The sequence below is a fragment of the Monodelphis domestica genome, chromosome 5 (assembly GCF_027887165.1).
Source record: "Monodelphis domestica isolate mMonDom1 chromosome 5, mMonDom1.pri, whole genome shotgun sequence".
Classification (NCBI taxonomy): domain Eukaryota; kingdom Metazoa; phylum Chordata; class Mammalia; order Didelphimorphia; family Didelphidae; genus Monodelphis; species Monodelphis domestica.
Window position 1 is genome coordinate 131,559,351 of NC_077231.1, and position 17,552 is coordinate 131,576,902.

At 34.2% G+C, this 17,552-nt stretch overlaps 1 protein-coding gene across 1 annotated transcript in view; it reads left to right on the forward strand.

The window, feature by feature from the left end:
* PDE3A (phosphodiesterase 3A) overlaps positions 1-17,552 on the forward strand; it is a 345,376-nt gene that overhangs the window by 299,418 nt on the left and 28,406 nt on the right. The window contains exons 10-12 of the mRNA XM_001365787.4: positions 11,479-11,590; positions 13,051-13,164; positions 13,392-13,591. Coding sequence (XP_001365824.2) covers positions 11,479-11,590; positions 13,051-13,164; positions 13,392-13,591 — 426 coding nt within the window. The remainder of the gene's footprint in view (positions 1-11,478; positions 11,591-13,050; positions 13,165-13,391; positions 13,592-17,552) is intronic.

Below are 17,552 nucleotides of genomic sequence, written 5' to 3' on the forward strand. Positions count from 1 at the left end.
GTAAAAACAGTTTCCAACATTTTACAAGAATTTTGATTCTCGGTTCTTTCACACTCTCCTTCACTGTTAGATGATAGGCAATCTTATATAGGTTTTACATGTGCATGCTGGTATTTATATTTTTTCTATATTAATCATTTTGTGAAAGGAACTTGAACAAAAAAAAGTAAAAAAAAATTTGCAGTGGTTTGTATTCAGACTACATCAGTTCTTTCCTTGGAAGCAGATGGCATTTTTAAAAATCAGAAATCCTTTGGGATTGTCTTAGATCTTTGCATTGCTGAGAACAGCTAAGTTATGCACAATTGTTTATTGTACAACATTCCTTTTACTGTGTACAATGTTGTCCTGGTTTTTCTTCTTTCACTTTGCTTTAGTTATTTAGTTATTTTTGTTGTTCCAGGTTTATCTGAGTTCCTCCTGCTTGTCATTTCTTTTTTTTTAATCTATAACTTCTGAGCCTTTATTTTTTTTCCTTTTAAATATTATTTTCTTAGGTCATTTTCAAACATTATTCATTGGAAGCACAGATCATTTATTTTCCTCCCTCCCCTCTCCCGCCACCCCTCCCATAGCCAGTGTGTGATTCTTCTGGGTATCAAAGACATGTGTCTTTGATCTGAACCCATTTCCATGTAGTTGGTATTTTCATTGGGGCATTCATTTAAAGTCTCTCCTCAGTCATTTCCCCTCAACCCCTGTAGTCAAACAGTTCCTTTCCTCGGTGTTTTTACTTCCACAGTTTGTCCTCTGCTTGTGGGTAGTGTTTTTTCTCCTAGATCCCTGCAAATTGTTCAGGGACATTGCATTGACACTAATGGACAAGTCCATTACATTTGATTGTACCACAGTGTGTCAGTCTCTGTGTACAATGTTCTCCTGGTTCTGTTCCTTTCACTCTGCATCACTTCCTAGAGGTTGTTCCAGTTCCCATGGAATTCCTCCACTTTATTATTCCTTTGAGCACAATAGTATTCCATCACCAACATATACCACAATTTGTTCAGCCATTCCCCAATTGAAGGGCATCCCCTCATTTTCCAATTTTTGGCCACCACAATTCTTGTACAAGTCTTTTTCCTTATTATCTCTTTGGGGTACAAACCCAGCAGTGCTATAGCTGGATCAAAGGGCAGACAGCCTTTTAACAGCCTTTGGGCATAGTTCCAAATTGTCCTGCAGAATGGTTGGATCAATTCACAACTCCACCAGCAATGCATTAATGTCCCTACTTTGCCACATCCCCTCCAGCATTCATTACTTTCCATAACTGTCATTTTAGCCAATCTGCTAGGTGTGAGGTGATACCTCAGAGTTGTTTTGATTTGCATCTCTCTGATTATAACAGATTTAGAACACTTTTTCATGTGCTTATTAATAGTTTTGATTTCTTTATCTGAAAATTGCCTATTCTTATTCCTTACCCATTTATCAATTGGAGAATGGCTTGATTTTTTGTACAATTGATTTAGCTCTTTGTAAATTTGAGTAGACCTTTGTCAGTAGTTTTTGTTATGAAGATTGTTTTCCAATTTGTTGCTTCCCTTCTGATATTAGTTACATTGGTTTTGTTTGTACAAAAGCTTTTTAATTTGAAGTAATCAAAATTATTTATTTTACATTTTGTGACTCTCTCTAAGTCTTGCTTGGTTTTAAAATCTTTCCAGTCCCTAAGGTATACTATGTATACTATTCTGTGTTCACCTAATTTACTTATAGTTTCCTTCTTTATGTTCAAGTCATTCACCCATTCTGAGTTTATCTTGGTGTAGGGTGTGAGGTGTTGATGCAAACTTAATCTCTCCCACACTGTCTTCCAATTTTCCCAGCAGCTTTTATCAAATAGTGGATTTTGTCCCCAAAGTTGAGGTCTTTGGGTTTGTTATAGACTGTCTTACTGAGGTCATTTACCCCAAGTCTATTCCACTGATCCTCTTCTCTGTCTCTTAGCCAGTACCAAATTGTTTTGATGACCACTGCTTCATAGAATAGTTTGAGATCTGGGACTACAAGGCCACCTTCCTTTGTGTTTTTTTTTTCATTATTTCCCTGGATATCCTTGATCCTTTGTTCTTCCAAATGAACTTTATGCTTTTTTCTAATTCAGTAAAAAAGTTTTTTGGAAGTTCAATGGTTATGGCACTAAATAGATAGATAAGTTTGGGTAGGATGTTCATTTTTATTATATTAGCTCATCCTACCCATGAGCAGTTAATATTTTTCCAATTGCTCAAGTCTAGTTTTAGTTGTGTGGAGAGGGTTTTGTAGTTGTGTTCATATAGTTCCTGTGTTTGTCTCGGCAGATAGATTCCTAAGTATTTTATATTGTCTAAGGTGATTTTGAATGGAATTTCTCTTTCAAATTCTTGCTGCTGAGATGTATTAGAAATATGTAGAAATGCTAATGACTTATACAGGTTTATTTTGTATCCTGCTATTTTGCTAAAGTTGTTCATTATTTCCACTAGCTTTTTTGTTGATTATCTGGGATTCTTGAAGTAGACCCTGTAAACAAAAACCCATGTCATCTGGAAAGAGTGACAGCTTGGTCTCCTCATTGCCAATTTTAATACCTTCAATTTCTTTTTCTTCTCTAATGGCTACTGCTAGTGTTTCTAGTACAATGTCGAATAGTAGAGGTGATAATGGGCATCTAATTTATCCCCATTGCAGATGATGTTTGCTGATGGTTTTAGATATATACTCTTTATTATTTTTAGGAAAGACCCTTCTATTCCTATACCTTCTAGTGTTTTTAATAGGAATGGGTGTTGTATTTTATCAAAGGCTTTTTCTGCATCTATTGAGATAATCATGTGGTTTTTGTTGGATTGCTTGCTGATATGTTCAATTATGTGGACGGTTTTCCTAATATTGAACCATCCTTGCATTCCTGGTATAAATCTTACTGGATCATGGTGAATAACCCTCCTGATCACTTGCTGAAGTCTTTTTGCTAGTATCCTGTTTAAGATTTTTGCATCTATGTTAATTAGGGAGATTGGTCTGTAGTTTTCTTTCTCCGTTTTTGACCTGCCTGGCTTTGGAATCAGTAACATATTTGTGTCATAGAAGGAATTTGGTAGCATTCCCTCTTTGCTTGTTATGTCAAATAGTTTGTATAGTATTGGGATTAGCTGTTCTTTGAATGCTTGATAGAATTCACTTGTGAATCCATCTGGCAGTGGGAATTTTTTCTTAGGGAGTTCTTTGATGGCCTGTTGTATTTCTATTTCTGCTATGGGATGATTTAAGAATTCTATTTCTTCTTCTGTTAGTCTAGGCAATTTATAGTTTTGTAAGTATTCGTCCATATCACCTAGATTGGCATATTTATTGCCATATATTTGGGTAAAGTAATTTTTAATGATTGCTTTAATTTCCTCTTCATTGGAGGTAAAGTCTCCCTTTTCATCTATGATACTGTTAATTTATTTTTCTTCTTTCCTTTTTTAAATTTGATTGACCAGTACTTTGTCTATTTTGTTTGTTTATTCAAAGTACCAGCTTCTAGTCTTACTTATTAGTTCAATAGTTCTATCACTTTCAATTTTATTAATTTCTCACTTAATTTCTAGGATCTCTAATTTGGTTTTCTTCTAGGGGTTTTTAATTTGTTTGCTTTCATGTTTTTTGATTTGCATTTCCAATTCATTGATCTCTGCCCTCCTTAATTTATTAATATGTGCAATCAGGGATATTAATTTTCCTCTGCATACTGCTTTGGCTGCATCCCATAAGTTCTGAAAGGATGTCTCACCATTTTCATTTTCTTCAATGAAATTATTAATTGTTTCTAGGTTTTGTTCTCTAACTACTTGATTTTGGAGTATCATATTATTTAATTTCCAATTGATTTTTAATTTGGCTCTCCATATACCCTTACTGATCATTATTTTTATTGCCTTATGATCTGAAAAGTTTGCATTTATTATTTCTGCTTTTCTGCTTTTGTTTGCCATGTCTTTATGACCTAGTACATGGTCAATCTTTGTGAATGTGCCATGTGCTGCTGAAAAGGTGTATTCCATTTTGTTCCTATTCATTTTTCTCCATATATCTATTAAGTCTTAATTTTTCTAATGTTTCATTCACATACTTTACCTCTTTCTTATTTATTTTTTGATTTGATTTATCTAAATTTGATAATGGTTGGTTCAGATCTCCCACTAATATAGTTTTGCCATCTATTTCCTCCTTCAATTCTCCTACTTTCTCCATTAGAAATTTGGGTGCTATACCATTTGGTTCATACATGTTGATTAGCGATATTTCCTCATTGTCTATACTCCCTTTTATCAGGATGTATTTACCTTCCCTATCCCTTTTAATCAGGTCTATTTTTACTTTGGCTCTGTCAAATATCATGATTGTAACTACTGCCTTCTTTCTATCAGTTGAAGCCCAATAGGTCTTACTCCAACCTTTAATTCTGACCTTGTGAGTATCTACTCACCTCATGTGTGTTTCTTGAAGACAGCATATGGTAGGGTTTTGGATTCTAATCCACTCTGCTATTCGTCTACCTTTTATAGGTGAGTTCATCCCATTCACATTCAAAGTTATAATTGTCACTTGTGACTTCCCTGGCATTTTGATCTCCTCCCCTAATTCTGACCTTTCTTCTTTAGCTATAACCTTTTAAGCCAGTGATTTACTTTAAATTATTCCCCTTAGTTCCCTCCCTTGATATGTTTCCCTTTCTAGCCCCTCCCTTTTTGTTCCCTTCTTTTTTTTTTAATTTATATTTTATTTTTAGGGTGTGTTAATTTCCCTGCCCCCTCTCCTTCCCTTCCTTTTTGTACTCCCTTCCCCCTAACCCCCTTAATTTTCCCTTCTCCCTTATCCTTTTGGATAAGATTGAATTCAAGATCCCAATTGATCTAGATGCTCTTCCCTCTCAGATTTGATTTCACTGAGAATAAAGTTTTAAGTAGTTCAAATTATCACTCTCTTCCTCCCCTTATAAGAGAATTCTTCCCCTGCCCTTCCCATGTGTATCTTTGTGTCACAAGGATTACTCTATTTAATTTATTTCTATTTCTTCAAGTATATTTTGATATCATCATCGATTCCCCCTACCTTTTTCTTTCTTTTTCCCTCCCTTTTTCCATATCATTTTTATGCCCCAATCTTCCCCTAGGAGTGATTCTTCTAATTACTCTAATAATGCATACAATTTTTGAGAATTACACATTACATTTTCCCCACATATTAATATATATAATTTGATCTAAATGTAGACATTATTGAAGAGAATTTGAATAAAAGAAAAAAAAATATTTCTTCTTTTCCCTTTCTTTCATATTTACCTACTCATGTTTCTCTTGCTTTTTGTGTTTGGATATCAAACTTTCCACTGAGTTCTGGTCTTTTCTTTACAAATACATGGAAATCTTCTATTTTATTGAATGCCCATACTTTCCCCTGGAAGTATATAGTTAGTTTTGATGGGTAACTGATTCTTGGTTGAAGATCCAGCTCTCTTGCCTTTCTGAATATTGTGTTCCAGGCCTTGCGGTTGTTCAGTGTGGAAGTTGCCAGGTCTTGTGTGATCCTGATTGGAGCTCCTTGGTATCTGAATTGTTTTTCTGGCTACTTATAGAATTCTCTCCTTAGCTTGAAAGCTTTGGAATTTGGCAATTACATTCCTGGGAGTTGTCTTTTGGGGATTTAGTGTAGAGGGTGTTCTATGAACTGAACTCTTTCAATGCCTATTTTTTCCCCTTGTTCTAGAATCTCAGTGCAGTTTTCTTGGATGATATCTTGTATTATGATGTCAAGATTCCTGTTTATTTCTGGCTTTTCAGGTAGACCAATGATTCTCAGATTGTCTCTCCTTCCTCTGTTTTCCAGGTCTGTCACCTTGTCAGTGAGATATTTTATTTTTTCTTCTAATATGTTAATTTTTTTGACTTTGCTTCATTAATTTTTCCGTTTTGCAAGATCATTGTCTTCCAGTTGCCTAATTCTGTTCTTTAAAGACTGGTTTTCTTTTTCAGTTTGGTCTTTCCTGCTTTTTTTAGGCTTCTAGATGTTTCTCCAATTGGGAGTTCTTGTCCCTCAGATTGTTAAATTCTCATTGCATTATTTCCCATTTTTCCTGCCAGAAGGCTTCCATCTTTTTGATAACCTCCAATTTAAATTCTTCAAGAGCTTGTGGAAATTTTCCATTTTTTTGGAAGGTTTTGGAGCATTTATTTGGGTTTCCTCTTCTGCTATTTCCTCTGTATTCTGCATTTTTCCTCCGTAAAAACTATCCAAAGTCAATACCTTCTTCTTGCTTTTCTTGGTGTTTGGAAGTTGTTCCTGGGCACTATTTGCCATCTCTATGGTTTTCCCTTCCTTTTCCAGTCAGGAATCTGAGTGAGGAGGGCTGGCTTTCTGTGTATGGATCTAATGATCAAGGCTTTTTGCCTCAGACCAACTCTCAATTCTCCGCAGCTGGGCTATTTTCCCAGGGGAGCCTAAGGTGTGCCCTCCCCTGCCTGTTGGATTTTCAGCTGTTACTGCTCTCAGGGGTGAGTCCTTCGTGATCTCAGTCAACTTCCAAGACCTATAGGTGCCCATTGCTCACTTCAGGGGTGCACTTCACACACTCACTGATTATGGCGCACTAGTTCTGAACTCCTGAGTTCTGAGCTCCACTTGTCCGCCTGCTGGGTTTCACATGTTACTGCTCTCAGGGGTACATCCTTGGTGGTCTTAGTAACTCCCCAGACCTGGAGCTGCCCGTTACTCACTCCTGGTGAACCCCTCCCTCACTCGTTGGTTCTGGCATGCACTGACTTTAACTCTGGCTCCGTAGGTATGGTGGGGGAGGGTAGGTCCTCTCAGGTTTGGGTGGTAGCTTTTTCGGTCCCTTATATGTGTGGAAATGTGGAAATGTGTGGAAATGCCCATATCCCATATACCTTCAGTGCTTCTCCCTGCTGTAGATTCCCTCCATTCTTATGAGGATGGTTTTTTGGGGTCTTTTGAGGTCGTCTGTATCATTGGGTCTGAAGAGGGGAAGCGAGCCGGGTCTAATCTGCCGCCATGCTTACCCGGAAGTCTCCTTCACTGCTTGTCATTTCTTACAGCACAATAGTATTCCATTACAATTACATACTACAGTTTACTCAGCCATTCCCCAACTGAAGGATATCCCTTCATTTTCCAGTTCTTTGCCCCCACTAAAAGAACTGCTTTAAATACTTTTGTAATTGGATGTACTTCCCTTTTACCTTTGTAGATATTGAGGATATAAACTTAGCATTGGTATTGCTGGGTCAAAGGGAATGTATTGTTTTATAGCCCTTTATGCATAGCTCCAAATTACATTCCCAAATGAGTTAATCATTTTACAGCTCCTCAAAAATGCATTAGTATCTCATCTATCCCAAATTCCCTCCATGTTTAGTTATTTTCTTTTTTATCATAATAGCCTATCTGAGAGATATGGTGTGATATATTACATTGTTTTAATATTCATTTCTCTCATTAATATTCATTTAGAGCATTTTTGCATGACTATAGAGATATTTAATTAGTTTGTATGAGAACTGCCACTTCATACCCTTTGACCATAAAATTGATCACCTATAGCCAGAATCTTCTCCTCCTTTGGAATTCCACTCTTGGGCTGCCCTCCCACCCCCCATCAAGGTGATCAATTTCACATACTCTTCAGTCTGGCACTTTTTCTTTTGTGCCAGCCTCTGTCACACCATTTATCAGTTGGAGAATGGCATAATCTTATACATTCAATTCATTTCTCTGTATATTTGAGAAATGAAACCTTTATTTGACTTGTAAAATTTTTATGAACTATTATGATTATTCTCCATCGTATTTCCCCCTGTTTAGTTTCTGACCACCACATCCCCAATTTGTCTTCTTTTGTGTCTGTACAACCCCTTGGTCTTTATTCCTTTCCCTCCTACTTTCCTAATGAGTTAGATAGATTTCTATACTCAATTTATTGTGTATGCTCTTCCTTTATTGAGCCAATTCCAATGAAAGTTTCATGTGTTCCCCTCACCACCTCCCCCATCTTCCTTCCCACTGTGAATGTTCTTTCACTTCTTTTATGTGCAATGACTTATGCCATTCTGTTTTTCCCTTTCCTCTTCTCCCAATGCATTCTTCTTTCTTGTGCTTTAATTTAATTTAATTTAATTTTATATATAACCCCATAATATTTACCTCATCCCTTTTCCCCTGATCTAAATACACTCCTTTTAACTCCTCTAATAATGACAGTGTCCTTAGGAATTACAAGAATCATCTTCCCATGTAGATACATAAACAGTTTACCTTGTTGGATGTCTTTTTATTTCCTCTTTCCTATTTATCTTTTTTTTTTTACATTTCTCTTGAATCTTATATTTTAGTCATATTTTCCATTTAGCTCTGGTCTTTTCACCAGGAATACATAAAAGTCCTCTGTTTCATTGATTATCCATTTTTTTACCTGAAGAATTATGGTCATTGTTGCTTGGTATGTGATTTTTGGTTAAAGTCCTAGCTTCTTTGACCTCTGGAATATGAAATTCAAGATCCCCTGATCCTTTAAGGTAGAAGCTGCTAAATCTTGTGTTACCCTAACTGTGGATTCATGGTATTTGAATTATTTATTTTTTGGCTACTTACATTATTTTCTTCTTGACCTGGGAATTTTGGAATTTGGCTATAATATTCCCAGGATTTATCCTTTTGGGATCTTTTTTAGGAGTTGATCAGTAGATTCTTTCAACTTTGATTTTATCATCTTGTTATAGAATATCAGGACAATTTTCCTTCATAATTTCCTGAAAGATGATGTCTAAGCTCCTTTTTTTTTTATCATGGCTTCTAGGTCATCTGACAATTCTTAGATTATCTCTCCTAGATTTATTTTCTAGGTCAGTTGATTTTCCAATGAGATATTTCACCTTTCTTCTATTTTGAATTCTTTTGACTTTCTTGATGTCTCATGGAATTATTAATTTCCACTTGCCCAATTCTTATTTTTAGAAAAGAATTTTCTCGAGTGAGCTTCTGTGCTTCCTTTTCTATTGGACCAATTCTACTCTTTAAAAAATCTTTTCCTCAGTAAATTTTTGTACCACTTTTTTCCATGTAGCTAATACTGCCTTTTAAGAAGTTCTCCCCTTCATTACATTTTTTAAAATCTTTTCCCATTTGGCCAATTATTTTTAAGACTTTCCTCTCATCATTGGATTTTTGTGCCTCTTTTGTCAATTTGCCTGTTCTGTTTAAGGTAATTCATTCAGTATTTTTTTTGTTCATCCTTTACAAAGTTGTTAACTCCTTTTTTATGATTTTCTTGTATCATTTATTTATTTTCCTAAATTTTTTCTACCTTTCATATTTGATTTTTAAAATCATTTTTTAGTTTCAAAGGAGGAATAAAAGGAAATTCTTTTTGAGCTTGAGAGCAATTCACATTTTTTCTTGGAGGCTTTGGATATAGAAGTATTGATTTTGAGATCTTCTGAGTTTCTATTTTGGTCTTCTTTGTCCACAAAATAATTTTCAATGTTCAGTTTTTTCTTTTGTTTTTCACTCCATTTCTAGTCTTTTCTTTTCCTTCCTTCTTTCTTTCTTTAAAAAATAGTTAAAATTAGGTTTTGTTTTTTGTTGTGGTTAAAAGAACAGTATTCTAAGCTTCAGGTTCTCTGTGTAGATGCATTTAGAGCTAGCTCTGGGTATCTATCTGCTTTCAGTTCTTCCAAGGTGGCATGATATAGGAAGATATATGATAATTTTGACTGCTGGCATTGTAGAAACCATTAATTTTAAGCCTAAAGAATTTTTACTTTATACCATAAGCAATAGGTAGTTATTAGAGTTTTTTTATTTTTTTTTCAGTTAAGGAGAGACACATTTAAGACCTGTGCTGAAGAAAGGTATATTGATATTTGCATGCTGAATGGATTAGAAGTTCAGGTGGAGGGAGAGGGCAGGGACTAGACCACTGAGGAAGTTGTTAAATTTTTTCCATGTTACAAGGTTTAGGGTTAGACTTGAATTAAAATGAATATAGAGTAATTTATAAAACCAGAATGTAGTTGAGGAGGTAGGATCAACAGAATCTAGCATATAATTGGATATAGAGTATGATAAAGAGGGATACATCAAAGATGATTCCAAGATTTCAAAGTTGGATGACTAGGAGGATTAGTACCAGAAAAGGAAATAAAAAAAAATAAGGAAATATAGAAAAACAGAGTTTTTTTTTAAGGTGGGGAAATTTTGTGAATTCAGTTTGAGACCATTTAAATTAGAAATGTTAGAATGTAAAAGATTGAACTTTGCAGTTACTTTTTGATCCACAATGAGTATGTGTGTGTGTGTGTGTGTGTTTGTGTGTAAAATATCATTATACAATGGAACAGACTTGGTCCTGGGAAAGTATAGGGCAAAATTGGAATCCTGTTTCCCTTTGGGAACTTAGAAGTAACTTCCTCAGGGCAGAGGCACATAGGGGTTCTGGCCTGAGAAGAGGAGAGATTCAGAGAGCAGATTTTTTCAGCTAAAGATTTAGTATTAAAAGTACATCACCACTGAGCTCAGGAAAGACTTCACAGCTTTCAGTTGTCTCATGATCAAACATGACTAGTAATTCCCAAATTCAAAAGTTAGTTTGGGGAATTTAGGACTCCTAGAGAAAGATTTCATGATTCAACATTACACCTTGGAAAATAAAACAAAACAAAAACAAGTAAAAACATTGCCAATGTATTTCCTGAGCAGTTCCATAGATTGATGGCAAAGTCAGATACTTTTCCAGATAATACAGGTCTCCTGGAAAGAGGATTGGTTCAGTTTCGCCAAAGCATGCTTGTTGTCTGAGGAAAGTCATAGGGTAACATATGAATTAAAGAGAGAATGAAATCTTCCTTAAGATGTACCTTAGGAATGGATGGGGTCCATGTGGACCCAAGATTTTGTGGAATTACCACTGGTTAAATAAGGAACAGTATTCCCAGCAGTCAAAGTTATCAAAATATTGGATAAGCAACTTCAAGAGGTCAGGAGGCTTTTGAATAAAGATTAGATTGCTGCTTTTGCTAATATCGTCTAGAAGGAATCCTTGGTTGGGTACATCTTAGGTCTCTCCCAAATCTGAGATACTCTGACTGTGTGAGACAGCAATAGACAATTCAATCCTATAAATTTACTGTGTGGTAGTTTATGATTTCAGCTAATAATAGTGCTATTTTATTCACTAATGGTAGCCTCTCTCTTATCTTTGGAGAGACAGGAAGTTCCTTTTTTTCAGAGATTGTATTAGACTACTGATTGAAACCCAAAGGACTTCAGACAATGCTAACTACATAATATATATCCCTAAGTATTTAACTGATCCTATTAATGAATCCTATGATTAGAGTAAATTAAGATATTTGAGGAAATGTGTCCTTTTCCATTTCTAAGTTTAGACCTCTATTCTGAGATTATTTTATAGCATTTTGGCTCTTCTTTCTTTAGGTGTCATACAGACTTTTTGAAGATATGGGACTTTTTGAAACTTTTAAAATTCCTGTAAGGGAATTTATGAATTATTTTCATGCCTTGGAGAATGGATACCGGGATATTCCTTGTAAGTAGTTATAATAGCTGAAAATAAGATTTTAAATTTCCAACTGTTGAGTTTGATGATGAAAGCAATTAGTGATAATCAATTATGTTAATTTCTCCTATAATAATAGCCGTACCAGAATATGTAAAAACTCTATTATTTCATCTGCATAGGGAATTATAAATGTGGGTATTTCCTCCAAGATGCCACTTAAAATACATTTGGGAGGGAGAAGAAAAATAAAGGTGGATGGCTGAGCTGATCACTTCATTGTTGATGTTTGAGTGATGAATAAAGAATAAAGTATCAAAAGATAACAAGATACTACCCTTTTTAATTTTTAAAATATATTTGTGGATGTAGCATTGCTCCATAAAATAATTGAGAATCTGTTTTCCAAAGTGATATTTAAACGTGTATATAATAGAAAACAAGCAGAAAAATACTTTTGAGGAATTGCAGGGAATAAGGAATATGTATTGTCAAAGAAGACAGATGGAGAATACAAGGGGGTGAATATAGCACCTGCAATACAATGTAGAAAGAAGCAAATAAACCTTGATCAAGAAGGAAGAGTGAGTTATGGCTTTTTCCTGCCTCCTCACAGCATTTCCCCTCAAAAGAGGCAGAAATATGCCAAGTAGAGTAATTAAAATAACAAGAAGATGACAACCAATAAAGACAAGGATTTTGTTTTTTTAAAAGACAAGGCTATTGTTTAAATTCATAAAGAGAAATCTCACATTAGTTTCATGCCAAAGAGAAAATATATAAGTTCAAAGGGATATAAAGGGAGACTGGAGAAAGGATGGAGGAACTATTGAATTTATATTTTATGGGATACAACTTATATTCCCTTATATTAAAAACATAAATGAGGATGTATAACAGGAAGGTTGCTTGGGCAAAGAGAACCAGGAAAGTGATGAAAAAGTGAAAGTGGGCATATGATGTCTTCTTTCAAAGCTTTTTTTTTTTCTCATCTGTTAAATTAAGATGAAAAAATGGGAAGTATTGGGCTAGATAATTTCAAAGGTCCCTCTGAGTCTAAATTATATGATATTATGATATAAATATAGAATTTCTTATATTTCATGTTGTTCCTGGTCTGTTTTCTTGAACATAAAGAATAAAAATTCTCTTCACATGTATATTGTCAGATATGGTGATATATTCTTAGACTGCTTGTGTATTTTAACTCTTGTCTATCAGATTTTTTTATGTTTACCCCATAATAAATGTGGATGGTACTGCTCATTTTGGTTGCTATGAATTATATAAAATAAAATATTTTGCATTTGTCCATTTTGTGATGGTTGACTTTTAATTAGACTGCAATTACTTATCCAGTAGATGTCACTCTTGTTCCTTAGGCAAAAACAGCATTGGGTTAACATCTATGTCCTGATTATAAATCTAAAAAACAATTAGCACTCGGCCTGGCACATAATAATTGTTTGTATGTTTGTTTTTTTTAATAGATCACAACAGAGTCCATGCCACTGATGTTTTACATGCTGTTTGGTATCTAACTACTCAGCCTATTCCAGGTCTCTCCACGGTGATTAATGACCATGGATCAGCAAGTGATTCAGGTATTTTGTATAGCCTTCTATATTCTCTCCTACAAACAATTTGAATCTTAGTTTAAAGACTAGATAACATTAAAAGTTTGCCATGACTCATGTATTGAAGGACTTTTGGTTTGAGTGTTGAGTCAGATTAGATCATTGGTCCAAAATCAGAACGAAGACAAATAGGATCATTTTGGGGCTACTGAATGCTGACATTTAAATGATGCCTTTTAAATATCTCTTGTCAGATTCGGACAGCGGAATCACTCATGGACACCTGGGATATGTATTTTCAAAAAAGTATTCAGCAGTGGATGATAGATATGGATGCCTGGCTGGCAATATCCCTGCCCTCGAGCTGATGGCTCTTTACGTGGCTGCAGCTATGCATGACTATGATCACCCAGGAAGGACAAATGCTTTTCTGGTTGCAACTAGTGCACCTCAGGTAAATGTCTGCCTCAAAATCAGAATGATTCCATCACATGTGAGATCCTTCTGAATATTTGTTCATTTCCTGTTGCCTATTTGTCTTGGAAATTAGGTAAATACTTACCATAGTATTTTCACTGACTATGTTCGTAATCTCATATACTATGATTGGAAAGATCATGTTATCCTTTATTTATAGCTGGAAAAGATATTAGCAGTTATCTAATTTGACCCTCTTGTACCGTGGATAGAATTTGTTATTCATACGAATGGATCTACTTTCAAATTAAAGTTTCATAGATGAGCACATGCAACTGTCAAGAATTTCACTTTTACTCAACTCCTTTACAATGAGGAATTTAAAATGAAAATATTCCTAGTTATGTGAGGTTCCTTTCTTTCTAAATAGTTCTTGAAAGTTCCTTTCAAAGAAGAGTAGGAAAAATTATATGTTTATTAATGCAGCTTGCAGATTATCTAGAACATAGGTTATCTGAGATACATAGAGATTAATTGATTTGCCTATAATCATATAGCTAGTATATAACAATAGTGGAATTTGAAGTCAGATCTCTTTCTGCCTCCACAAACAAAAATCTATCCACTCTGCCAGCTTTCCTTTATTATTTTTTATATATTGTAAAATCTATGAATTCACTCTGAAAAGTCTTCCTTATTCAGAATAATTCCTTCAAAATTAATTATATGTAAAGGGCATATATGCCTATATACATATCTCTATATTCATATCTATATATTCATCTATCTATCTCTACATGGGTTTTATACATGTAGCTTTTAAGAGAGATTGATAGATATCTCTAGAATTTTGTCTTTTTCTGAAGTCAACTTTGATTCCTGCTTTGAAGAAAGTAAAGAAGGGCCTTGAGATCAGTTTCTTTTTTTTTTCTAGTCTCTGAGAAGGTTATTATCTTGGAATTTTGTCTGTCTCCTAAATATTTCCACTCTTACAGGCATGATTTTGACTCAAAACAAAGTGCCACTTCCATATTCCCTTTCATGAGGCAAAGTTTACTCCAAGCTTTATATTTATTGATTTAATCCTTTCCTGCTCAATTCTGGTAATATAGAAGTCCATTGCAAATAGTGAATAGCAAGTAAACCACTTTTCCATGCAAAGAGAAATTGGCATTCTGTGGGTTAGAATATGCCAGAACATTCACACGAATATGTGTACTCTTTAAATGAAAGTGAGACGATATATTAGCTCAACCAAGAAAGAGGCCTCTCTTTTACAGGAAAAGAAAGTTTCTAAGGACATAAACTGGAAATCAAAAGCATGTTGTACATCTAACATCTCATATGTCTCTGCAGTTTTCAAAGTCTTTGTGTCTGTAGGTGTGTCTTTTTCTCTCTCTCCTAAGCATACATGAATTCAGTCCTAAAGTGCATCCAGGAACATGGCATCCATTCATGTTCTCTCAGTGGTAGAAAAGAAATATCTCTTAACCAAAACTCTGACACCAACTCTTTCCCTTATACAAAGAGGTAACATATAATGAGCCACCCTCTCCACAAATTAAGAATATCTCATGCAAAATGCTCCAAGATTGGCTAGAAACAGAAATTACATATTAAATATTTATAATTATATTTCAGTATATAAAATTTCCCTTCCAGATCAAATAAAATTCAAATCATTTTGAGATGGCTACATTTTGTAAAAAATGTAAAAACAATACTCAATCTTCTTCATATCTAAAGCCAGGCTAATTGTTCCAATAAAACATGAACTTTTTATGTCAAACCTCTAGTCTTTCATTTTTCTGGTGACATTGTATTCATTTTCATATGCTACTGAGAATCTAGTCTCACACACTTTTGCCTCTTCAATATCCTTTTTCTCTGACTTTCTCTGTTTACTCCCACAGTCACTACTGTAGTCTGGGTGTTATGATCTTCCCACCTGAATCAGTACCAAAATATCCGTGATTGGTCTTCTTGTACCTCCTACCTTGGCTTCCTACAATACATCTTTCACATTACTTTAGATTTTTCATCCATAATTATATTCAGGAAAATTATCCCAGGTTTCTTTCTATTTGAGTACTTCATTCTTCAAATTTGTATCCATTTCTTATAGCAAGTTTTTCTTCTTGTCCTTCATTCTTATCTTCTTGATTCTACCAATAGAGTACAAACTTCTTGAGGGCAGGAATAAGCTTCTCCTTTTCTTGTGTAAGTTCCTATGAACAGTTAAACAAATATTCAAAATTCAGTGAAAAATTTCTTTTAAACAAATTGAACTGAGAGTTGAAAGACCTGTTTTTCTCTGGCATTTGGCATTAACTATATGATCTGGACTCTTATTAATAGGCAAGCCATTTTACATGTCTAAATCTCACTTTCCTCATCTGGAAAATTATTGGATTGTACTGAATGAATCAAAGAAGTTCTCAGTTGGAAGAGATCTAATCCATATCTAAAAAGGAATCTTCTCTACAATTTTCATATTCATTCAACTTCCTTTTGAAGATTTCTAGTTATCAGGAGCTCACTATCTTCTAAGGCAGTACATTTCCTATTTAAAAGTTAATAGTATTTTTTTCTTTCTTATTTCAATCTGAAGTCTGCCTGTCTGCATCTTTCACCAATACCAACTAGGTTGGCTATCTTTTAATAATAATTGGCATTTATATAGTGTTTTAAGCTTTCCAATGTATTTTATATATGTTATCTCATTTGATTCTCACAGCAGTATAATACTCTGTGACAGATTATCTTTCTATATTTCTATACACACATATGTATGCTTTGTTATTTTTCTTTCTATTACACACACACACATACACACACACACACATATATATATATATATATATATAATTTCTCTTTTAAAACTGGAATTCCTTCTTGTGAAGCTTCATTGACATTTTAAGTAATTTCTCCTTTCTTACTCATTGAAATAATTCATGATTGGTGTTGCTGAATTTGATTCTCAAGTTCATTCATCATTCATGAAATGCCTTATCATATAAAATCTTTTGCTTTAGAATTCTACATGTCTTTTCTTTGAATTTTGAAACCTACTTTCCCAAAGTTTAGGGTATATATTAGTATATGCTTAGTGATGACTTTTAATGTAATATTAACTCTTATTTAGAATAGTTATTTAATTTCAAAATTCTCTGATTTTATTTTCCTATGATAAATCTTTCTTTATATGGCAAAATCAGTTCCATCAAACATTATCATTATCATCATAGCTCATTACACACACACACACACACACACACACACACACACACAAACATATTTACATGTATTTATTTATCTCTTTGAGGTTTGCAAAGCACTTTACATATGTAATCTTATTTGGTATCCAAAATTAACTTCATGGAGAAGATGTATTATTATTCCATTTTGCAGATGAGGTAAACAGTGTTATTTGCCCTGGGTCATATAACTAGTTTTTCTTATTTCAGATTTGAAATCAGGTCTTTCTGACTTCAAATCCAGCACTCTCTCCACTTAGCTGTACTGTTTCCTTTTTAATCAGAATGCAGTAAAATATTTCTACTTATTTCTTTACCATCTGAAGCATGAGATTATTAGCAAGCTCTGCCTGTGCAAGGGAGAAAAGCTCCATCTAATGTCTGGATAGCTGAAATCATCTTACACTGAATTTTAAGATGTTTTCTAGCTATATTCTGCCATTCTATAAATGATAATATGTGAAAATATGAACAACTACAGTGATTATTCCAGTGCAATTAATCTACATAGTTAATTGTGGTATGGTGAATAAATACTTTTCTCACGAGAGTTAGGTGCATGATAAAATCATACGATAAAAGGAAGTTGCAGCACTCTTTCAAAAATGAAAGAATGAAAGAAGCATGAAAGAATGGTTCTCTCATAGTGTCTCCATTGAAAGGCAAACGGAATTAGTAAGACCTCTTTTACCATGCTCTCAAAGGCAGAACAAATATTGTAAAGGATAAAGAGTTAACTTC